General features: G+C 41.4%; 1 protein-coding gene across 4 annotated transcripts in view; it reads left to right on the top strand.

Annotated features, from left to right (window-relative positions):
• LOC128687197 (lysosome membrane protein 2) overlaps positions 1-25,564 on the top strand; it is a 191,589-nt gene that overhangs the window by 44,485 nt on the left and 121,540 nt on the right. For all 4 annotated transcript variants that reach the window (XM_070098503.1, XM_070098502.1, XM_070098505.1 and 1 more), the window contains one exon: positions 6,728-6,939. In XM_070098503.1, coding sequence (XP_069954604.1) covers positions 6,728-6,939 — 212 coding nt within the window. The remainder of the gene's footprint in view (positions 1-6,727; positions 6,940-25,564) is intronic.

The raw sequence follows: 25,564 nt of genomic DNA on the forward strand, positions 1-25,564 counted from the left end.
GTGTATCAGTCTGTAGTGGAAGGAAGGCGGGGTAGGGGTCGGCCTAGGAAAGGTTGGAGGGAGTGGGTAAAGGAGGTTTTGTGTGCGAGGGGCTTGGACTTCCAGCAGGCGTGCGTTAGCGTGTTTGATGGGAGTGAATGGAGACAAATGGTTTTTAATACTTGACGTGCTGTTGGAGTGTGAGCAAAGTAACATTTATGAAGGGGTTCAGGGAAACCGGCAGGCCGGACTTGAGTCCTGGAGATGGGAAGTACAGTGCCTGCACTCTGAAGGAGGGGTGTTAATGTTGCAGTTTAAAAACTAGTGTAAAGCACCCTTCTGGCAAGACAGTGATGGAGTGAATGATGGTGAAAGTTTTTCTTTTTCGCGCCACCCTGCCTTGGTGGGAATCGGCCAGTGTGATAATAAAAAAAAAATTGATACGTCAAACACGGTATCTCCCATGACATATATATACGACCGCGACAGTCGAAGGGTTAAGGGACACACTGACATTCCTCCTCTATAAGTCGATTACATAAAATGGGTCTTTAACCCTTTCAGGGTCCATGCCGTAGATCTACGGCTTTACGTTGAGAGTCCAATCCGTAGATCTACGCTATGAGCTCAGCTCACTCTAATAAGCTGTGAGTTTACCTGGAGTTTACCTGGAGAGAGTTCCGGGGGTCAACGCCCCCGCGGCCCGGTCTGAGACCAGGCCTCCTGGTGGATCAGAGCCTGATCAACCAGGCTGTTGCTGCTGGCTGCACGCAAACCAACATACGAGCCACAGCCCGGCTGATCCGGAACTGACTTTAGGTGCTTGTCCAGTGCCAGCTTGAAGACTGCCAGGGGTCTGTTGGTAATCCCCCTTATGTGTGCTGGGAGGCAGTTGAACAGTCTCGGGCCCCTGACACTTATTGTATGGTCTCTTAACGTGCTAGTGACACCCCTGCTTTTCATTGGGGGGATGGTGCATCGTCTGCCAAGTCTTTTGCTTTCGTAGTGGGTGATTTTCGTGTGCAAGTTCGGTACTAGTCCCTCTAGGATTTTCCAGGTGTATATAATCATGTATCTCTCCCTCCTGCGTTCCAGGGAATACAGGTTTAGGAACCTCAAGCGCTCCCAATAATTGAGGTGTTTTATCTCCGTTATGCGCGCCGTGAAAGTTCTCTGTACATTTTCTAGGTCGGCAATTTCACCTGCCTTGAAAGGTGCTGTTAGTGTGCAGCAATATTCCAGCCTAGATAGAACAAGTGACCTGAAGAGTGTCATCATGGGCTTGGCCTCCCTAGTTTTGAAGGTTCTCATTATCCATCCTGTCATTTTTCTAGCAGATGCGATTGATACAGTGTTATGGTCCTTGAAGGTGAGATCCTCCGACATGATCACTCCCAGGTCTTTGACGTTGGTGTTTCGCTCTATTTTGTGGCCAGAATTTGTTTTGTACTCTGATGAAGATTTAATTTCCTCATGTTTACCATATCTGAGTAATTGAAATTTCTCATCGTTGAACTTCATATTGTTTTCTGCAGCCCACTGAAAGATTTGGGTGATGTCTGCCTGGAGCTTTGCAGTGTCTGCAATGGAAGACACTGTCATGCAGATTCGGGTGTCATCTGCAAAGGAAGACACGGTGCTGTGGCTGACATCCTTGTCTATGTCAGATATAAGGATGAGGAACAAGATGGGAGCGAGTACTGTGCCTTGTGGAACAGAGCTTTTCACCGTAGCTGCCTCGGACTTTACTCTGTTGAGGACTACTCTCTGTGTTCTGTTAGTGAGGAAATTATAGATCCATCGACCGACTTTTCCTGTTATTCCTTTAGCACGCATTTTGTGCGCTATTACGCCATGGTCACACTTGTCGAAGGCTTTTGCAAAGTCTGTATATATTACATCTGCATTCTTTTTGTCTTCTAGTGCATTTAGGACCTTGTCTTAGTGGTCCAATAGTTGAGACAGACAGGAGCGACCTGTTCTAAACCCATGTTGCCCTGGGTTGTGTAACTGATGGGTTTCTAGATGCGTGGTGATCTTGCTTCTTAGGACCCTTTCAAAGATTTTTATGATATGGGATGTTAGTGCTATTGGTCTGTAGTTCTTTGCTGTTGCTTTACTGCCCCCTTTGTGGAGTGGGGCTATGTCTGTTGTTTTTAGTAACTGTGGGACGACCCCCGTGTCCATGCTCCCTCTCCATAGGATGGAAAAGGCTCGTGATAGGGGCTTCTTGCAGTTCTTGATGAACACAGAGTTCCATGAGTCTGGCCCTGGGGCAGAGTGCATGGGCATGTCATTTATCGCCTGTTCGAAGTCATTTGGCGTCAGGATAACATCGGATAGGCTTGTGTTAATCAAATTTTGTGGCTCTCTCATAAAAAATTCATTTTGATCTTCGACTCTCAGTCTGGTTAGCGGCTTGCTAAAAACTGAGTCATATTGGGACTTGAGTAGCTCACTCATTTCCTTGTTGTCATCTGTGTAGGACCCATCTTGTTTAAGTAGGGGCCCAATACTGGACGTTGTTCTCGATTTTGATTTGGCATAGGAGAAGAAATACTTTGGGTTTCTTTCGATTTCATTTATGGCTTTTAGTTCTTCCCGCGATTCCTGACTCCTAAAGGATTCTTTTAGCTTAAGTTCGATGCTTGCTATTTCTCTGACCAGTGTCTCCCTACGCATTTCAGATATATTGACCTCTTTTAGCCGCTCTGTTATTCTTTTCCGTCGCCTGTAAAGGGAGCGCCTGTCTCTTTCTGTTTTACATCTACTCCTCCTTTTTCTTAGAGGAATAAGCCTTGTGCATACATCGAGTGCTACCGAGTTAATCTGTTCTAGGCATAAGTTGGGGTCTGTGTTGCTTAGTATATCTTCCCAGCTTATATCGGTTAGGACTTGGTTTACTTGGTTCCACTTTATGTTTTTGTTATTGAAGTTGAATTTGGTGAATGCTCCCTCGTGACTAATCTCATTATGTCGGTCTGGGGCTCCGCGCATACATGACTGAACCTCAATTATGTTGTGATCTGAGTATATTGTTTTTGATATGGTGATATTTCTTATCAGATCATCATTGTTAGTGAAGATGAGGTCTAGTGTATTCTCCAGTCTAGTAGGCTCTATTATTTGCTGGTTTAAATTGAATTTTGTGCAGAGATTTAAAAGCTCGCGTGAGTGTGAGTTTTCATCAGAGCTGCCTCCTGGTGTTATTACTGCAACAATATTATTTGCTATATTCCTCCATTTTAGGTGCCTTAAGTTGAAATCCCCCAGGAGCAAGATGTTGGGTGCAGGAGCTGGAAGGTTTTCCAGACAGTGGTCAATTTTTAACAGCTGTTCCTGGAATTGCTGGGATGTTGCATCCGGAGGCTTGTAGACTATCACAATGACTAGGTTTTGGTTCTCGACCTTTACTGCTAAAACTTCCACTACATCATTTGAGGCATTTAGCAGTTCTGTGCAAACAAGTGACTCTGCAATGTACAGGCCAACCCCCCCCCTTTTGCCTGTTCACTCTGTCACATCTGTATAGGTTGTAACCTGGGATCCATATTTCGTTGTCCAAGTGATCCTTTATGTGGGTCTCAGTGAAAGCCGCGAACATTGCCTTTGCCTCTGCAAGCAGTCCACGGATGAAAGGTATTTTGTTGTTTGTTGCTGGCTTTAGACCCTGTATATTTGCAAAGAAGAATGTTATCGGACTGGTGGTATTGTTGGTACTGGGGGGGGGATTTTTTTTCCGGCATTAGTATCTGTATCTGTTGGTTTGGAGTGGAGGCCATCGACTGTGGTTCCACTCCAGGAATGACTGGATTTGGTGTACGATTTCTGCCATTTCCTGCCAGTTTTTTTTTTTCCTTCCTGGCACTAAAAAACCTCTCCCTCTTGAGTGGCTGTGGCTACCCAGGTTTTCCCATGGCCTGGATGTTTTGTATCTTTTTGTCCCCTTTAGATGGTATGCCTGGCAATTTAAGTTATAGCACAGTCTTTCCTGTACTGAAGAGGTACACAGTTCAGGGTGAAAAAGCTTACAGGAAGGGAGTTTGCATTTTCCTGTTGTCATATGGGCATGGCATTTCCTAGGGTGGTCATAGTTGCACGTCCCATCTGTTTTTCCAGATTTCCCATGCCAGCAGATACCGAGTGCATAGTATGTGCACAGGCTTGGTTTCCGTTTGCCTTGGGTTTCTGTGACTGTATTCCCTGTTGGTGCATGTTTCCCTGTCTTACTTCTATCCTCCCTAGCACCAACAATGGAGCTCCCACCATTTGTTTTTGGTAATATATCCTCACTATTGCTAGTGGAGTCCTCTTGTTTGCTATTTCCTGCGGTATTTCTAGTTTGCAATATTGGTTTTATCTTATCTTTGACTACACTTGTTTCCCTACTATGGCTCCTGTCCCCTATGAGGTCATTCATATGTATTCCTTCCTGCGTATAATTCCCGACTACCTGGACAAAATCTCCAGCTTCACCATTACTGTCTCCCAGGACAGCATCTCCAGCTTCCCCATTACTGTCTCCCAGGACAGCATCTCCAGCTTCACCATTACTGTCTCCCAGGACAGCACCTCCAGCTTCACCAGTACTGTCTCCCAGGACAGCACCTCCAGCTTCCCCATTACTGTCTCCCAGGACAGCACTATCAGCCCCCCATTTACTGACTACCAGGACATCATCTCCAGCCTTACAGTTTCTGACTACATGGCCAGTATCAAGGGCAGTACCATTCAGCCCGGACTTTTTATGTTCCCATCTGTTGTAGAAAGCTTCCAGGTTTTCTATGAAAGCAGCTTTGATGTTGACCTCTTTTAATACCCTTGTGATTTTAGTCCACAGATTTATCTCATTTGGGCATACCCAAAAACACTTCCCTGTTTTAATACTGCTTGTAGCTAGTTCTTGGATATCTGCACAAGGGGCGTGACACCAATTTCCACAGAAATGACAATTTATGCATGTGGAAGCCCGTTTGACTGACCACAGACTACACACAGCTTGATAATGATTTGAATGGTTGATTTACTGCAATTCTACTAGCAACCTCTTGAATATTCTATTAATAACCTGCTAGGTGGTGCACAACGAAACCGTTTGAAACCAGTCCAGGGTTCGGACCAGTCAAGGGTTCGGACCAGTCTATCTGATCTGATCAGTGGGTCACTTATTTAAACGATACTGGTCGGTGATTTGAGCTAACACATGAAGGATCTACTGGAAATTATCTACCCGAGTAATATGTGATTTGATTGATACAAAAGTATAACTTGCGTGTTGAAGAGCCGGTGACTGCTGGCACTCCTACAATGACGAACGGTCGAGCCTCCACCTTTGTTTATCAATCGCTGTATCTAGCTTCTCTATTTTTTTTTTCCGTCTCCACCACAATAAATGCTATATTATCACTATAGTTGACTGGTGCAAATTTTGGAGGAAGGGCGCTTTTTCTGTAGTAATAATTGCTTCTCGTTGTATATATTGCGACCGCTGGTAACTACAGGTTATATGAAATTCACAGTAACGTCTGGTATTTCAAGAAAAAGAAACTAATGAAAGTCACTCCACTTCACTAAGTACCATTATAATACTGGTTAGTTGCTACTACAACACTGTATTCTGCTATTCACTGGTATCACTAGAGTGGTAAATTTGGGCCTAGATATGAGAGAATACATCTGTGTGGTATGTGTGCACCACATAAAACAAATCCTGCAGCACACAGTGTACGAGAGAAAAAACTGAGACCGTGATTTTCGATTAAAACAGCGACTTTGCAGTGTTTTTCGTATGTTTTTTATAGTTGCATTTGCGATTTCTTGGTCTCATTTAATAGAATGGAAGACATATTACAGAAATAGAGATGATTTTGATTGGTTTTAGCACAGGAAATGGTTTGAAACTGAGCTCAAAGTAGCGGAAATGTTAAATTTTTGCCGATGTTCAAGAGTAAACAAACGACCTCACGCGTCTAATACACGCCAGCTGGTGGGTCTAATATACATTCACAAATATGGTGATGATATCTATACAATTATTACAATATTGCATAACAATAAATCTTCTATTTTTTAGTTTGAATAAAAATTCATTATGTGAATAAAAAATCAAAATGGAATTCATTTGTAAAGCCTCAAAATGTAACTAATGAACAGAGGAAATGTTAGTTTAGTGCCAGAATACCTACATTGTTTATTCTGGACCCTATTTTGAAATTGAAATATTTTGAACTTTGTGTTGAATTGGCCAAATTACCAATTTCCAATCACTTTATTTTGTAGTTGAAACAGTTGACTTGGCGATTTTTTGTGCTTAGTCAATAGAATAGAAGTAATACTAGTAAAATAGCTAAGAATTTGGTCTCCTGGAATAATGTAATTGGCCTAAAATGGGAGTCAAAGTCGGCAAAATCGCTGATTCGTAAATATCGCTGACACATCAAAACTTGCGAGAGCATAATTTCGTAAATTTACCATCAAATTTCATGCTTTTTGTTTTATTACCTTCAGAAAAAGATTCTCTACCATTTCATAAGAAAAAGTAACAAAATTTTTTTTTTTAAATTCTTGGACCCTGGTTTGCACTTTGAAATTTGGCCTCTGGACCCTGAAAGGGTTAATGATATACAGTGTAGTAATACCTATAAGCACAGGAAATTTAAGGTTGACACTGGTCAGATCTTATTCACTGAAAACTTGCTTATTTTGTATCTTGTTAAAATTTCTAATACATATAACTTGTGTTATGCAGCGGAACAACTCCAACGACGGGACATACAAGGTCAGAACAGGCGAGAATGGGATGGACAACTACCTCAATATTGAAGAATGGAACGGCAACCATACCCTCAGCTACTGGAACAGCACTTACTGCAACATGATCAATGGCACAGATGGCTCACAGTACCCACCCAAAGTCACCAAGAACACAGTGCTCAGGATCTTCACCTCACAACTGTGCAGGTGCTGTACTTTACCAATTTTATTTATGGAAATTATATTAGTTGGGAATGGCTAAATCAATAAAGGTTTTTCAGTTCTTTGGGTAAGTTTATTTAGGTACAGGTACACATGAACACAGTTACACAAATTATCATACATATGTGTAAATTATCCACCAGAATAACTCAAAAAAGTTATTAACTTATTTCCATTGGGGTCCTTCTCAGGGTCATATATTCTGAATGTGCTAGGTGAGTGCTGCATACTCACCATAGATGGTAAATTCATCATAAATACGAGTATTAAGCTCACACAGTAATATAATCATGGATCATAATGGGAAGCTAATTTTTCTGTCCCTCATTGCACTTAGGTGACTTCTTTCTTTCAATGTACCAGCCGTATCCCACCGAGGCGGGGTGGCCCAAAAGGAAAAACGAAAGTTTCTCCTTTTAAATTTAGTAATATATACAGGAGAAGGGGTTACTAGCCCCTTGCTCCCGGCATTTTAGTCACCTCTTACAATGTGCATGGCTTACGGAGGAAGAATTCTGTTCCATTTCCCAATGGATACTTAAGTGACTATATGTACAAAATTATTCATATTGTTATTGAATTAATTTCAAGTTAGTCATAAGTTTGCCTGAAATGCTCTGCATATAAAGGAGCTTTCGGCATGTACAGGTCCACCATCACAAATCCGGCAATCAGTTATTTGGTTCCTTCAGTTATTCGGCACTAATTTTGGCTAGCATAATTTAAAATTTCCAGGGTCGCCACACCAACCTGCTGGTACTGTTTGGTGGCGCTACTTGCTGCATAAGTCATTCTAATTTCTTTTTCTCCATTTATTGTTATAACCTGCTTACTTTTAGCCCTGGCCATGGTTCCAATGAATAAAAGAAATGTTTCTCATTATGTAAAGCACCTACACAGTACATTATCCATTAAAGATAAGGTGGCTGTGAAGCCATTGTCGGTTGTCATGAGCTCAGTCTCATGAAGCAGGAGAATATGCTTTATTATTACGCTAATATCAACACTACAGCTTATTTGCCTATCACAATTGATCTAATATGACATAATAAACAATATAAATAGCATAAAACATGTTAAATACTCCAGAATAAATAATATTCAGCATAATACCGAGCAGTTTGATGGAGGAATGAAGAGGATATGGTATACAAACACCATTCTCCTATCCCTGTCTTGGGGGCTTATATTAGAGAAAACGGAGTGTAGCACAGGGCTAACTATGATATACGCTCGTACTGCACCATAACCCTGAAACAAAAAAGTTATTTTCTCTATATAGATTATCACACATAGCATCATATGTGTAGAGAACCTAGGATAACCCAAAAATGTCAATGTGACTTATTTCTAGTACCTGGCTTGAGTTAGCCATATATGATTTTTGGTAAATATTCGATTCCCAGCCAGGGTAGAAACATTATGCCTGTTTCTTTACACCTGTTGTCTATGTTTACCCATCAGTAAATGGGTACCTGGGTGTTAGTCGACTAGTGTGGGTGTTATCCTGGGACACTGACCTAATTTCCTTGAAATACTCTGCATAACAAGCGGCTTTCTATATAGTAGTATGTCACTGATGTCAGCTAGGACTGTATACCTTGTACATGTATGTGTAGTAAATAAAGATATTATTATTATTATATTATTATTATTTTCTCAGTTGTCTGTTAGGTTATCTTATTCAAACTTGGGCAATGTATGATGGAATGATACTTCTTAATGTACACCAAAAATGAAAGAAATCAGACCATAAATAGCGGAGTTCACTTCTCAGCCATTAGCGGCCGCTTAGCGGTATATTTTTGTATGTTTTTTATGGTTATATTCTCATTTTTTCGGTCTCATTTGATAGAATGAAAGATATATTACAGAAATAGATATGATTTTGATTGCTTTCATGATAAAAAGTACCTTGAAATTGCGCTCACATTAGCGAAAATGTTCTATTCTTTAGCGAAGCTCAAGAGTAAACAAATGACATCACCATCCAATACCTGTCCGCCTGCCAGTCTAAATTCCAGTACGTAGTCAAGAATGGGTTGACATTATTTATACAATTATTACAATAATGCAGCAGTTTGCATAACAGTAAATCTTCTATTTTTTTGTGAATAAAAATTCCAAATGGTAAGCAAGAGTAATATAAGAGGGGCCTGGAGCCATGACTAATGAAGTCTCCCTTATTATCAACACACTAAAAAACAAGGCAGGAGATTTAAATACCTTACCACCCTTTATATACAAAAAAGTGTCACAAGTGCTATCACCAATCATTGCAACACTCTTTAACAAATCCATTGAATCCTCCACCTTCCCTACAGTTCTCAAAATAACAAGGGTCACCCCGATCCATAAAGGAGGAGACCAAACAGAGTTGAATAACTATAGGCCAATATCCAATTTACACCCTCTCTCAAAAATCTTCGAAAAATTAATTCATAAACGAATCTACTCCTACCTTATCTCCCAAAACATACTCAACCCCTGCCAATTTGGATTCAGGCCTAATAAAAATACTAATGATGCTATTATACACATGCTAAAACATATATACACTGCAATAGAGAAAAAAGAAGTCCCACTGGGGATCTTTATTGACTTACGTAAAGCTTTTGATACAGTTGACCATGACTTGCTCCACGTAAAATTGTCACACTATGGTATAAGAGGGCACTCCCTCAACTACCTCAAGTCATACCTCAGCAACAGAAGCCAATATGTGTAAGCAAATGGGGCAAACTCTTCTGCACAACCAATTACAGTTGGTGTCCCACAGGGAAATGTCATTGGCCCTCTTCTCTTTCTCCTATACATAAATGACCTACCAAATGCTTCACAATTACTCAAACCCACACTATTTGCAGATGACACTACATACGTCTTCTCCCACCCGAGCCCAGTCACGCTAGCCAATACTGTAAATACCGAATTACAGAAAATATCTACCTGGATGAGAACTAACAAACTTACACTAAACATTGACAAAACCTACTTCATTCAGTTTGGTAACAGAGCTACAGATGTCCCTCTTAACATAATGATAAACGGATCACCTATCACAAAGCTAACAGAGGGAAAATTCTTAGGAATCCACCTTGATAATAGACTCAAATTTCATACACATATACAACAAATTTCTAAGAAAATTTCCAAGACTGTAGGCATACTATCGAAGATACGGTACTATGCTCCACAGTCAGCCCTCCTGGCCCTATATCACTCTCTTATTTACCCCTATCTCACCTATGGAATTTGTGCATGGGGCTCAACAACAAGTAACCATCTCAGACCACTAATTACCCAACAAAAGGCTGCAGTTAGAATGATAACAAATTCTCACTACAGTCAGCACACTCCACCAATATTCAAAACACTAAACCTACTCACCATACAAAACATCCACACTTATTATTGCACTTATTACATACATAGAACACTTAACTCTGATATTAACCCTCCCCTCAAACATCTCCTTGCCAACCTCAACAGAACACATGACCATAACACAAGGCACAGATCACTCTTTGATGTTCCTCGTGTCCATCTCACACTATGTAAAAACTCAATGCACATAAAAGGCCCTAAAATCTGGAATTCATTACCTGTAAATATAAAAGAAACACTACCTGTTTATAAATTCAAGTCTCTTCTCAAAGATCACTTACTCACCCAAAACCAAATAAATACTGAATAACTGAACCTTATAAATTGTATATCTTAAATGTTTCTCACAATTATATCACATAAATGTTAAACCTAAAACCCAATCTAACTTTATTATTTTTTAAATACACTACCTAACAGAATACTCCATTCTACTGAATGTACAATAATGCATACAACCATATGACCTGTCTTTGTAATACTCACTTGTGCTTTATAGTAACCTGTTTACATTAATGTTTTATCACTGATTTCATCATTGCTTAGTTAATCTTAAGTTAATTTTAAGCCAGCCCGTAATGCTATGCATAGTATAAGTGGCTTTGGCATACTGCTCTTACCTGTATTTGTTGTACCTCTGTATGTGTGCTCAAATTTTTAAATAAATAAATAAATAAAATGTTATTTTAGTGCCAGGAATGTCTACATTGTTTATTCTGGGTCCTATTTTGAAATTAGCATCTGCTGAAATTTGTGTGAAATCGGCCAAATTGCCAATTTCTGACCACTTTATTGGGTAGTTGAAATAAGTGAATGGGCGGTTTCTTGTACTCAGTTGACAGACTAGAAGTAAATAAGTTTATTCAGGTATACACAAATACAGTTACATAGATTATCATACATAGCAGTGTATGTATAGAGAGCCTAGGATAACCCAAAAAAGTCAAAGTGACTTATTTCCAGTACCTGGCTTGGGCTTGCCATATATGATTTTTGGTAAATTTTTTTTTCTCGGTTGTTTCTTGGGCTATCTCATTGAAACTTGGGCAATATATGATGGAAAGATGCTTCTTAACGTACATCAAAAATAAAAAAAGACGGACGATAAATAAGGGAGTTCACTTTTCAGCCATTAGCTGCCTCTTTGCAGTATATTTTCATATGGTTTTTATGGTTGTATTCTCATTTTTTTGGACTCATTTGGTAGAATGGAAGATATATTACAGAAATGGACATGATTTTGATTGCTTTCTTGACGAAAAGTAGCGGAAATGCTTGATTTTTGCCGATGTTCAATGAGCTTTGTGTAAGCCAAGTTGGTTAATTTTATTAAGTGTATTCTAACCTAACCACTCTGTAATCTGGCAAACTCAGTAATCTGGCACACTACAGGTCCCAGTGATGCCGGATTTGTGATGGAGGACCTGTACACCCAAATGTTATTCACCTTTGTACAAACATTGTATCATGCTGAAATAAACATTATTATTATTGTTGTTCTAAGATAGCACTGCACACCCCACAGCTAGTTGTATCATGCATAACACACATCCTATGACAGTAATCCACCATACACCACTGCTCCTTGTAATATCTTATTTTTTAAACCTTGAAAGGTAAAACAGCTCAGTTGTGTGAAAATCAGTTACAGTGGGAATGGGAGGTAGTTACATTTGATCCTTCAGGTGAGGAGTAAGCCTTCAGGACAATGACTTCTGAAATAACAGTGAGCCTTCAGGACACCGTACTTCTAATAATATAGGTAGTAGGTTGGTAGACAGCAACCACCCAGGGAGGTACTACCGTCCTGCCCAGTGAGTGTAAAACGGAAACCTGTAATTGTTTTACATGATGGTAGGATTGCTGGTGCCTTTCTTCTGTCTCATAAACATGCAAGATTTCAGGTATGTCTTGCTACTTCTACTTACACTTAGGTCACACTACACATACATGTACAAGCATATATTTACACACCCCTCTCGGTTTTCTTCTATTTTCTTTCTAGTTCTTGTTCTTGTTTATTTCCTCTTATCTCCATGGGTAAGTGGAACAGAATTCTTCCTCCGTAAGCCATGCGTGTTGTAAGAGGCGACTAAAATGCCAGGAGCAAGGGGCTAGTAACCCCTTCTCCTATATAAATTACTAAATTTTAAAAGAGAAACTTTTGTTTTTCTTTTTGGGCCACCCCGCCTCGGTGGGATACGGCTGGTTTGTTTAAAAAAAAAAACTAATAATAATATCTTTATTTACTACAAGTACATGTACAGTGGACCCTTGACCAACGGCTTTAATCCATTCCAGAGAGCAAGCCTTTAGTCGAATTAATTTTCCACATACGAAAGAATGGAAATCCAATTAATCCGTTCAAGACAGCCAAAAGTGCAGTGGAACCTCTACTTGCGAGTTTAATTCATTCCATGACCTTGCTCGCAACTGGATTTGCTCGTTTGCAAAGTCAGTTTTCCTCATTTAAATTAATTGAAATGCAATTAATTCATTCCAGTGGAATTCTGTACTTCAATAATTTTGCTAATATCAACTCTACAGCTTATTTATCTATCTCACTTCATCTAATATGACATAATGAACAATATAAATAACATAAAAACCTGATATATACTCTAAAATTAATAAAATATATCATTCATGTTGTGGTATGGGCGGTGTCGGCGGTGGACGAGTTTGTCTGGAGACCAGGCAAAATACTTCATGAATAATTTAGCTAATATCATTTGCGTGCAGCCAGCAGCAACAGCCTGGTTGATCAGGCTCTGATCCACCAGGAGGCCTGGTCACAGACTGGGCCGCGGGGGCGTTGACCCTCGGAACTCTCTCCAGGTAAACTCCAGGTATACGGCTTATTTATCTATCACAGTTCATCTAATATGACATAACAAACAATATAAATATCATAGAAACATGATATATACTCTAGAATGAATAAAATATGTCATTCATGTAGCGGTATGGGCGGTGTCGGCGGTGGACGAGAGTTTGTCTGGAGACCGGGCAAAATACTTCATGAATAATTTCACTAATATCATCTATGTGGCTTATTTATATATCACAGTTCATCTAATATGACACAACAAACAATAAAAATAACATAGAAACATGATATATACTCTAGAATGAATAAAATATGTCATTATGTAACAGGTGGAGGCGGCCACAACCGCTCCCTCTTTGTTGTGGTAAACACTGCCATCTAGTGACGGCCTTTTGAAGCTGTGTTATAATTGTTATATGTAGTACATTATTATTATTTATTTATTTATTTATTTATTTATTTATTTGAACATGATATAGAGAAGTACAAAGGAATACAGTAGTTAAGTGTAACATGCCAAAATCCCTTGTATGCAGAGCATTATGGGCAGACTTAAAGTTAACTTAAGATTATCTAAGCAATGATATATTCAGTGGTAAAACATTATTGTAAACAGATAACAGTTAAGCACAAATGAATATTACAAAGACAGGTGATATGGTAATTTACTGTGTTGCTGTGTAATCAGTAGAATGGAGTATTCTGTTAGATAATGTAATTAAAAAAATAACAAAGTTTGATTGGGTCACAGGTTAAACATTTATGAGAAACATTTGTGAGATACAATTTATGAGATGCAATTATTCAGTATTTATTTAGTTGAGGGTAAGTGATTTTTGAGAAGAGACTTGAATTTATAAACAGGTAGTGTTTCTTTTATATTTACAGGTAATGAATTCCAGATTTTAGGGCCTTTTATGTACATTGAGTTTTTGCAGTGTGAGATGGACATGAGGAACATCAAAGAGTGATCTGTGCCTTGTGTTATGGTCATGGGTTCTGTTGAGGTTGGCAAGGAGATGTTTGAGGGGAGCGTTTATATCCGAGTTAAGTGTTCTATGTATGCAGTAGGTGCAGTAATAAGTATGGATGTTTTGTATTGTGAGTAGGTTTCGAGTTTTGAATATTGGTGGAGTGTTCTGCCTATAGTGGGAATTTGTTATCATTCTGACTGCAGCCTTTTGTTGGGTAATTAGTGGTCTGAGATGGTTTATTGTTGTAGAGCCCCATGCACAAATTCCATAGGTGAGATAGGGGTAAATGAGTGATATAGGGCCAGGAGGGCTGACTGTGGAAAATAGTACCGTATCTTCGATAGTATGCCTACGGTCTTGGAAATTTGTTGTGTATGTGTTTAAAATTTGAGTATTATCAAGGTGGATTCCTAAGAATTTTCCCTCTGTAGGTTTTGTGATAGGTGATCCATTTATCATTATGTTAAGAGGGACATCTGTAGCTCTGCTACCAAACTGAATGAAGTAAGTTTTGTCAATGTTTAGAGTAAGTTTGTTAGTCCTCATCCAGGTAGATATTTTCTGTAATTCGGTATTCACAGTATTGGCTAGCATGACTGGGTTCGGGTGAGAGAAGATGTATGTAGTGTCATCTGCAAATAGTGTGGGTTTGAAAAGGTTAGGTTTGGAAAAGGCATATGACAGGGTGGATAGTGGGGCAATGTGGCAGATGTTGCAGGTGTATGGTGTAGGAGGTAGGTTACTGAAAGCAGTGAAGAGTTTTTACGAGGATAGTGAGGCTCAAGTTAGAGTATGTAGGAAAGAGGGAAATTATTTCCCAGTAAAAGTAGGCCTTAGACAAGGATGTGTGATGTCACTGTGGTTGTTTAATATATTTATAGATGGGGTTGTAAGAGAAGTAAATGCGAGGGTCTTGGCAAGAGGCGTGGAGTTAAAAGATAAAGAATCACACATAAAATGGGAGTTGTCACAGTTGCTCTTTGCTGATGACACTGTGCTCTTGGGAGATTCTGAAGAGAAGCTGCAGAGATTGGTGGATGAATTTGGTAGGGTGTGCAAAAGAAGAAAATTAAAAGTGAATACAGGAAAGAGTAAGGTAATGAGGATAACAAAAAGATTAGGTGATGAAAGATTGGAGGGAGAGAGTATGGAGAAGGTGAATGTATTCAGATATTTGGGTGTGGACATGTCAGCAGATGAGTCTATGAAAGATGAGGTGAATCATAGAATTGATGAGGGGAAAAGGGTGAGCGGTGCACTTGGGAGTCTGTGGAAACAAAGAACTTTGTCCTTGGAGGCAAAGAGGGGAATGTATGAGAGTATAGTTTTACCAACGCTCTTATATGGGTGTGAAGCATGGGTGATGAATGTTGCAGTGAGGAGAAGGCTGGAGGCAGTGGAGATGTCATGTCTGAGGGCAATGTGTGGTGTGAATATAATGCAGAGAATTCGTAGTTTGGAAGTTAGGAGGAGGTGCGGGATTACCAAAACTGTTGTCTAGAGGGCTGAGGAAGGGTTGTTGAGGTGGTTCGGACATGTAGAGAGAATGGAGCAAAACAGAGTGACTTCAAGAGTGTATCAGTCTGTAGTGGAAGGAAGGCGGGGTAGGGATCGGCCTAGGAAAGGTTGGAGGGAGGAGGTTTTGTGTGCTAGGGGCTTGGACTTCCAGCAGGCATGCGTGAGCGTGTTTGATAGGAGTGAATGTAGACAAATGGTTTTTAATACTTGACGTGCTGTTGGAGTGTGAGCAAAGTAACATTTATGAAGGGGTTCAGGGAAACCGGCAGGCCGGACTTGAGTCCTGGAGATGGGAAGTACAGTGCCTGCACTCTGGAGGGGTGTTAATGTTGCAGTTTAAAAACTGTAGTGTAAAGCACCCTTCTGGCAAGACAGTGATGGAGTGAATGATGGTGAAAGTTTTTCTTTTTCGGGCCACCCTGCCTTGGTGGGAATCGGCCGGTGTGATAATAAAAAAAAAATAAAGCACCCTTCTGGCAAGACAGTGATGGAGTGAATGATGGTGAAAGTTTTTCTTTTTCGGGCCACCCTGCCTTGGTGGGAATTGGCCAGTGTGATAATAAATAAAATAAATAAATATTGAGTAGTTGTGATGCATTTTGTAGGTCATTTATGTATATGAGAAAGAAGAGGGCCAAGGACACTTTCCTGTGGGACACCAACTGTAATTGGCTGTGTGGAAGAGTTTGCACCATTTGTGTACACATATTGGCTTCTGTTGCTGAGCTATTATGTATTATTATTATACATATTATATTATTACTGTATTATTATTATTATTATTGTATTATATTATTTTTTTTTTTATTATCACACTGGCCGATTCCCACCAAGGCAGGGTGGCCCGAAAAAGAAAAACTTTCACCATCATTCACTCCATCACTGTCTTGCCAGAAGGGTGCTTTACACTACAGTTTTTAAACTGCAACATTAACACCCCTCCTTCAGAGTGCAGGCACTGTACTTCCCATCTCCAGGACTCAAGTCCGGCCTGTCGGTTTCCCTGAACCCCTTCATAAATGTTACTTTGCTCACACTCCAACAGCACGTCAAGTATTAAAAACCATTTGTCTCCATTCACTCCTATCAAACACGCTCACGCATGCCTGCTGGAAGTCCAAGCCCCTCGCACACAAAACCTCCTTTACCCCCTCTCTCCAACCTTTCCTAGGCCGACCCCTACCCCGCCTTCCTTCCACTACAGACTGATACACTCTTGAAGTCATTCTATTTCGCTCCATTCTCTCTACATGTCCGAACCACCTCAACAACCCTTCCTCAGCCCTCTGGACAACAGTTTTGGTAATCCCGCACCTCCTCCTAACTTCCAAACTACAAATTCTCTGCATTATATTCACACCACACATTGCCCTCAGACATGACATCTCCACTGCCTCCAGCCTTCTCCTCGCTGCAACATTCATCACCCATGCTTCACACCCATATAAGAGCGTTGGTAAAACTATACTCTCATACATTCCCCTCTTTGCCTCCAAGGACAAAGTTCTTTGTCTCCACAGACTCCTAAGTTCACCACTCACTCTTTTCCCCTCATCAATTCTATTATTCACCTCATCTTTCATAGACCCATCCGCTGACACGTCCACTCCCAAATATCTGAATACATTCACCTCCTCCATACTCTCTCCCTCCAATCTGATATTCAATCTTTCATCACCTAATCTTTTTGTTATCCTCATAACCTTACTCTTTCCTGTATTCACTTTTAATTTTCTTCTTTTGCACACCCTACCAAATTCATCCACTAATCTCTGCAACTTCTCTTCAGAATCTCCCAAGAGCACAGTGTCATCAGCAAAGAGCAGCTGTGACAACTCCCACTTTGTGTGTGATTCTTTATCTTTTAACTCCACGCCTCTTGCCAAGACCCTCGCATTTACTTCTCTTACAACCCCATCTATAAATATATTAAACAACCATGGTGACATCACACATCCCTGTCTAAGGCCTACTTTTACTGGGAAATAATTTCCCTCTTTCCTACATACTCTAACTTGAGCCTCACTATCCTCGTAAAAACTCTTCACTGCTTTCAGTAACCTACCTCCTACACCATACACCTGCAACATCTGCCACATTGCCCCCCTATGCACCCTGTCATACGCCTTTTCCAATAAATGCCACAAAGACCTCTTTAGCCTTATCTAAATACTGTTCACTTATATGTTTCACTGTAAACACCTGGTCCACACACCCCCTACCTTTCCTAAAGCCTCCTTGTTCCTCTGCTATCCTATTCTCCGTCTTACTCTTAATTCTTTCAGTAATAACTCTACCATACACTTTACCAGGTATACTCAGCAGACTTATCCCCCTATAATTTTTGCACTCTCTTTTATCCCCTTTGCCTTTATACAAAGGAACTATGCATGCTCTCTGCCAATCCCTAGGTACTTTACCCTCTTCCATACATTTATTAAATAATTGCATCAACCACTCCAAAACTATATCCCCACCTGCTTTTAACATTTCTATCTTTATCCCATCAATCCCGGCTGCCTTACCCCCTTTCATTTTACCTACTGCCTCACGAACTTCCCCCACACTCACAACTGGCTCTTCCTCACTCCTACAAGAAGTTATTCCTCCTTGTCCTTTACACGAAATCACAGCTTCCCTATCTTCATCAACATTTAACAATTCCTAAAAATATTCCCTCCATCTTCCCAATACCTCTAACTCTCCATTTAATAACTCTCCTCTCCTATTTTTAACTGACAAATCCATTTGTTCTCTAGGCTTTCTTAACTTGTTAATCTCACTCCAAAACTTTTTCTTATTTTCAACAAAATTTGTTGATAACATCTCACTCACTCTCTCATTTGCTCTCTTTTTACATTGCTTCACCACTCTCTTAACCTCTCTCTTTTTCTCCATATACTCTTCCCTCCTTGCATCACTTCTACTTTGTAAAAACTTCTCATATGCTAACTTTTTCTCCCTTACTACTCTCTTTACATCATCATTCCACCAATCGCTCCTCTTCCCTCCCGCACCCACTTTCCTGTAACCACAAACTTCTGCTGAACACACTAACACTACATTTTTAAACCTACCCCATACCTCTTCGACCCCATTGCCTATGCTCTCATTAGCCCATCTATCCTCCAATATTATTATACATATTATTATTATACATATTATTTATGGAAAATTTTTATAGGGGGTTACTTGCATGTACCTCAACATTACATTCATACAAGTAATCTCATTGGGAGACAACAACCATATTGTTTACCGTAGTCACCCCGTGTAGACATGCGAGAAAACTTAGCCACCCCTGGTCACTGCAGGTGGCTCCTTCGACCTCACAATCTTACCCATACCTATCCGAGGCCAGTATGACGGGTAGCACCCGCAAGTATGGCGCTACTAATTAACTGTGGACTGTATAGATTATATTAGTTTAACTGAATGAAGGGGGGCGTAGGTTACACATGGATATATCCATCAAGGAAAAACACTTATACGTATATAATACCACCACTTACCAGATATTCTCTGGTGGTCGCTTAATGCAGCTGGATCACCCACAACCTATCCAATTACAACATACCTAACTGGCCAGTATCAGTTTGTTATAACTAGAAGAGTTACTTAACTGTGGGTGATTGCTGCTCCTTATTTCCTCCATTCACCATCTCATTTCAATGTCCTGCTACACCGACACGGTTCTTATTCCAGCAGGACGAGGTATCCATTGGTTTGTCCCGGTTTAGAAGTCATGACTTCATAAAAGCTTCACTATCCTCGGGACAGGAACCACGAAGTCTACACGTGTTTACTCGAAGCAAGGCGACTTATTTCACTTCACGCATTCTCGTAACTTAGTGTTATTATCACTGATTACATTACAATTCACAAGACGGTTTAATGTCTCATAATTATTATGCACATTAGAGGTCACTCCATCAAGATCTAAGACCGATGATTATTATTATAATAAAAAAGAAGCACTAAGCCACAAGGGCTATACAGCGCTGCAGGGTAGGGAAGGAAGCGAGGGTATTGGGCGGTAGAAGGGGGAAGGGATGATCAGTAGGATACAGAAAACAGTGGGGCAGGGGATAGTGTGGGGGTAGAGGGCAGCAGGAGATTGAGGTAGAAAGGGCTGAAGATATCATCAGAGTTTGTGAAGTAAGTCATTTGTTGTCAAAAAGTCAGTGAGAAAGTCCGGATGAAAGGTGGGTCCATCAGCGAGAAGGGAAGGCAAAGAGAGAGCAGCGGAGCGAAGACGACGTTGGAGGTATATTCTGCGTGCTCGTTGATAAAGTGGGCACTCTAATAGAATGTGGCTAACTGATAATGGAACCTGGCAGTTCTCACAGAGAGGAGCAGGGCACCTTTCCATGAGATAACCATGAGTAAGACGAGTATGGCCAATGCGAAGACGGGAGAGAGTAGTCTCCCAACCTCGACACTGGTGACAAGAAGATGGCCAGCAACCTATACTCGGTTTAATAGATTGAAGTTTGTTACTGAGCAGAGTAGACCAACGTTGTTGCCAACGGGTGTGAAGGTGGGTAGCTATTGCAGCACAATAGTCCATAAATGGAACACTTCTACATGAAACTGGTAGGTCATGTACTGCTGACCGCGCAGCAGTGTCTGCCTGTTCATCGCCCTGTATGTCAGCATGACCAGGGACCCAACAGAAAATAATATCTTTATACTTGGAAGAGATGCAGCGTAGCCAAAGTTGGATACGGAGGACTAAGAGGTGAGGTGTATCAATTTTCTCTCTCCCTTGCTCGAAAGCAAGCTGGAACTTCCCAGAGGGGGAGGGAAAAGTGAGATGCAACATGAACATAGAGAGGTGGTAATTGAAGAGAAGACGAGCGAATGTAGGCGAAGGGAGAAGGGACGGAGCAAACGGGCGGTGAACAAATGAAGAATGTCTACTAATATCGGCGACCATTCTATAAATGAAAGGATTGTGGAGATCATGAGAGCATACATAGTAGTGAAAGCAATTGGCATCACGGCGATTGGATAAGGATGGAACGTTCGCTTCTGCATAGAGGCTCTCAACAGGGGAAGAGCGAAAAGCACCAAGGCATAAACGTAATCCTTGGTGATGAATGGGGTTAAGGCTAGAGAGAGTAGCAGGAGATGCCGCTGAATAGATCTGGTCACCATAATCAAGTTTTGATAAAATAAGGGCGGAATGTAGGCGAAGGAGAGTTCGACGATCAGCTCCCCATGAAAAATGAGCAAGGGTTTTAAGAAGGTTCAGCCGGCTGTGACAAGTTGCCTTCAGAGAGGGGAATGTGAGGTTTCCAGGATAACCTACGGTCAAAGAGGAGGCCTAGAAACCTGACTGTATCACGTTCAGGGATACGGGAGCCATAAAGGCACAAAGGATGATCGGAGATGACAGAGCGTCTAGTGAAAGTAATTTGGTGTGTTTTGGTACTGGAAAATTTAAACCCATGTGTAGTGGCCCAATTGGAAACACGGTCAACCGCATGTTGGAGAGAAACTGTAATGAGGTGACAGTTAGCGCCTGCACATGCAATAGCAAAGTCATCAACATAGAGTGATGACCAAATATTTGATGGAAGACTAGAGGCCAAATCATTTATAGCAAGGAGAAAAAGTGTTGTGCTCAGAACACATCCCTGGGGGACACCTTCAGCTTGGATAAAGTCTGGGAGAGCACATTATTAACCCGAACACGGAAATGTCTGTCAGTTAAAAAGTTCTTAAGGAAGGATGGTAGATTGCCTCGAAGGCCTAAGGAGTGGGCTTGGGCCAAAATATTATACCTCCAAGTTGTGTCATATGCCTTCTCAAGGTCAAAAAATATGGCAATAACTGAGTGGTTATTTATAAAGGCATTATGAACATAGTATCCAAGCATAGTAAGGGGTCTATGGTAGAACGGCCCTTACGAAAGCCATATTGATGAGTGGAGAGACTGTTGTGTGTCTCTAAATACCACACTAAACGTCTATTTACCAGGCATTCCATCACTTTGCAAACTGCACTGGTAAAGGCAATGGAGGGGGTGGGTAGCAAAAAAAGCCTCTAACTGAATGCCATGGGAATCACAGTGAGACCCTCCCCCCCCAGAGGAAATGATGGGCATTAAAATCGCCAAGTAACAGAAGTGGTGGCGGTAATGACGAAACAAGAAAGGCAATATCTGGGATAGATAATGCCCAAGAAGGAGATACAAAGAACAGAATGTATACCACCTATGCAAGTGGATACTGGCTGCTGTGTAATGCAGCGAAGTACGAACAAATAGCTGATGGTATGGAATATCAGTGCGTAGAAGAAGGGCACTTTCATTAAAGGTCCCATCAGGAAAAGGATCTGAAGAATACAATAAATTATAGCCTGAGATAGAATAGATAACGGCAGTGTAATTTTGGTTCCTGTAAGCAAACACCAACAGGGGAAAACTGGGAGAGCAACATCTGAAGCTCACCCCGATTACCCCTGAGGCCGCGAATATTCCACTGTAAATAGGCCATGATTGGCAACGATAAAGATACCTGAAATCCACAGGTAAGGGTACCTATGGGCTAGAGGGGTTAGAAAAGTCTACATGCGGTGGCAAAGGAAAATGTTCAAGTAGCGAAGGAATGGTGCGTTGTGAAGAAAGGAGTTGCGCAGATGGAGAAGAGAAAAGTGAAGGAACAGAGGGTGGATCAGTGTTCATTGATGGTTTGGTCTCTGCAATATATTCAGAGATTGCTTCAAGTGTTTCGGAGTTCAGAGACATCATATGGGAGACAATATTGGAGATGGAAGGAGGAGGAGTTTGAGTAAAGATCGGAGCTGTAATGGTCTGTACCAAGGTAGGGGGGGGGAAGAGTGGAGGGAACTGGAGAAGTGTAGGAGGGGATAGAAGAGGCAGAAACCTGGGAGGTGGCAGAAGAGGAAGAAACTTGGGAGGGGACAGGGGAGGAAGGCACAGTAAGAGGAGGAGGATGAACCTCCACACTTGTAACAGAGCCAATGAAAGGGGAAGACTCAGGTACAGAGACTGGGAAGGTAAAATGTGGAGGTGGATGAAGGGAAGGAGGGGTTAAAGGAGATTTTTTGGGCCTCTGAGAAGTAGAGGGACGATTGGGAGGAGGTGTCATACGAGGACTTGTCGATACCGGGATTTGTGAGCTAGGACACGAAGAAGTGAGGACAGACTGAGGAGTTGAAGTAGGGATGTCTGAGCCCAGGACAACAAAAGAATTAGATACAGGAGTATTACAAAAAAAGTTTTTAAAGATGGTAGTTTTACTCATTTTGTAATAAAGAGTTCGGGATACATAAATACACGTTAAAATAAATGAATCTTTAATATTATATAAAAATCAATCTTTGGTCTAGAGGTATTTAAAATATATATACATGTTAAATAATAAATTATTAGCATCTTAAAATAATAATATATATCTATGCTAAAATAATAAATTAAGTAACATTTACAATAATAAATTACAATCAACTTCTTATGATGCTCTGTGTCTCTCACGACACTTATCCATGGTGTGTTGTGACGCTCCCTCTCAACTGTGTCACTTGACACCCTTTCTTCCGTGTAATGACGCTCCTGCTCAACCGTGTCCTTTTCTCTGTCACACGACACTCCTACTCTCCGTGTCACATGACACCCTTTTCTCTGCGTCATACACAATATCTCTACTGTGTCACTCTTGACACCCTTGTCTCTGCGTCGCACACTATCACCCACAGCGCCTTTCTTATCAGAGACCAGTCACATGACACTATTCAATGTACACTACAACCAGGCCATCTTCAGTGTCATACGACACCCTTTTCTTCTCAGTGTTCCACTACGGTCCTGTAGCATATCTCAGTGTTCCACTCCATCATACTTCACTAAGTGTCACACTACGGTCCTAGCCCAGTTCAGTGTAACACTCCAACCTTTTCTTCATGTAATGTCCCACTAAAACAGCATCAGTTGACTCCGGCCCACAGTTGACCAGCGTAGGTGGTGAGTCCGCAGACATCACCGGTAGTCCTGTAAATACTCTCCAAGGCCGGTAGAAGTACACCGTAAGATGGTCTGGTGAGTACTATCTACCGCCTTCAAGACCAATTGACACACCGCAAGGTGGTCCAATGAATTACTAGCAGAACACCATGCTGCAAGCTCACTGAATGCGGCTGTCAAGTAACTGAGGCCATCAGACTCAGTGAGCCATGGTGAGCACTTCCTCTAACGTCAGTAGAAGCCAGTAGAATACTCTACTGCCAGTAGATATGTACGATTAGGTGTTCTGGTAACTACTTCATAGATGCGTACCGTGAGGTGTTCAGGTACTTACTGCCTCTAAGGCCAGTAGATGTGTACCATTAGGTGTTCAGGTACCTACTGCTTAGATGCGTACCGTGAGGTGTTCAGGTACATACTGCTCTAAGGCCGGCTCAGCAGTCCCCACAATGGGTTTAATGGCGTACCCAGTGGTACTGCCGGCCGGCAGGTTAACTATTTAACCACTAGTTTGGTAGGGGGCCGCAACAAGGAGTGACTATGGGACTGGCAACCGCAGAGGAGGCTGCAGAAGATGTGACCCCAGAAGTGGGGGGATGCTTTGAAACACGAGAATAAGAAACACGGGGCAGTTTTCCTTGGAGGCAGAGATGAGAAACCGCCAAAGCATAAGGGAGACCTTCTGCCTCTTCGAGGCAACGAATTTCCCACTCATTTAAGTAGACTTGGCAACGGCGAGAGTACGAAGGGTGAGCCTCATGACAATTAAGGCAAGAGAGAGTTCGACTGCAAGACGTATTAGAATGGTCATCGGCACCACAGACTGGGCATTCGGCTATAGATCTGCAATATTTTGCTGGGTGGCCAAATCGCCAGCAATTCCTACACTGTTGCGGTGTAGGGATCATCTTCCAAACTTGTAACCGATGTCCTGCTACATAAACAGAGGATGGGAGTTCACGGCTGTCAAAAGTTAAATGAGCCACATTGCAAGGGTATCATCTTCGCCCACGAGCAGGAAGAACATAAGTGTCTACCTTGAGAATTGGGAGATCTTGGAGTTCCAGCTGTTTGAGAATGTCAGTGCCACATGTCTGGAAATTCTGTTGGACTGGGGCAGAATAACAGTACCACTACAAGAATTGAGGGAATGATGTTTTTTGATAGTGATAGGAATAGTATCGATATGTGAAAGAAGAGAAAGATCATGAGCTTGGGTAGAATTCTGGACTGTGATGATAAGCGTACCACTCTTAAGAGCATGAAAGGAAATATCTCTACCAACGTGGCATAGGAGCACTTTGCCAATACTGTGGTCAGAAAGATAGGCAGTAGAAGAAGTCGGTCTTAATGTAAAGAATTTAGTCCATTGTGTGGTCTGAAACTGAGTGTGGAGAGGGAGTGCATGACGTGACATTCTTTTCCGAGTAGAAAGGGAAGGTAACGAAGTAACATCATTAGGAGATTGTCGTTGATGTTTAGAAATGGGACCAGAGTCGGTCCGACGTGGGACGGGCCAGCGATTCGAAAAAATCGCTGCACCGTAGAGGGAGAAGCCGGAAGCATAGTCAAAGGAGAGTGGAAGTCAGACAAATCGAAGGAGTCAGTGGAAGCCCCAGTACCTGAAGCGGGTGAGGAAACAGCACCAGCAAGAGGTACAGGGGCCTTAGGAATGTCCGAAGAGTGGCCAAAAGACGAGGCGAGGTCAGAACGGGGTGCGGTAACAATAAGGGGCCCGGGGGTAGTGGGGTCATGGATCGGGTACTCCATGGTTAGGTTACTTCTTTCTTTTTGTTTTTAAGAAAAAAGGAAAGAAGAAAATAAAATAAAAATAAAAAAAGAATAAAAAAAGGGGGGACCGGGGAGGGATAGTTCCTGGGAGGAATGAAAGGGCCAGAAATCTCTCTCCAC

Source organism: Cherax quadricarinatus, chromosome 62 (assembly GCF_038502225.1).
Source record: "Cherax quadricarinatus isolate ZL_2023a chromosome 62, ASM3850222v1, whole genome shotgun sequence".
NCBI classification, from domain to species: Eukaryota; Metazoa; Arthropoda; class Malacostraca; order Decapoda; family Parastacidae; genus Cherax; species Cherax quadricarinatus.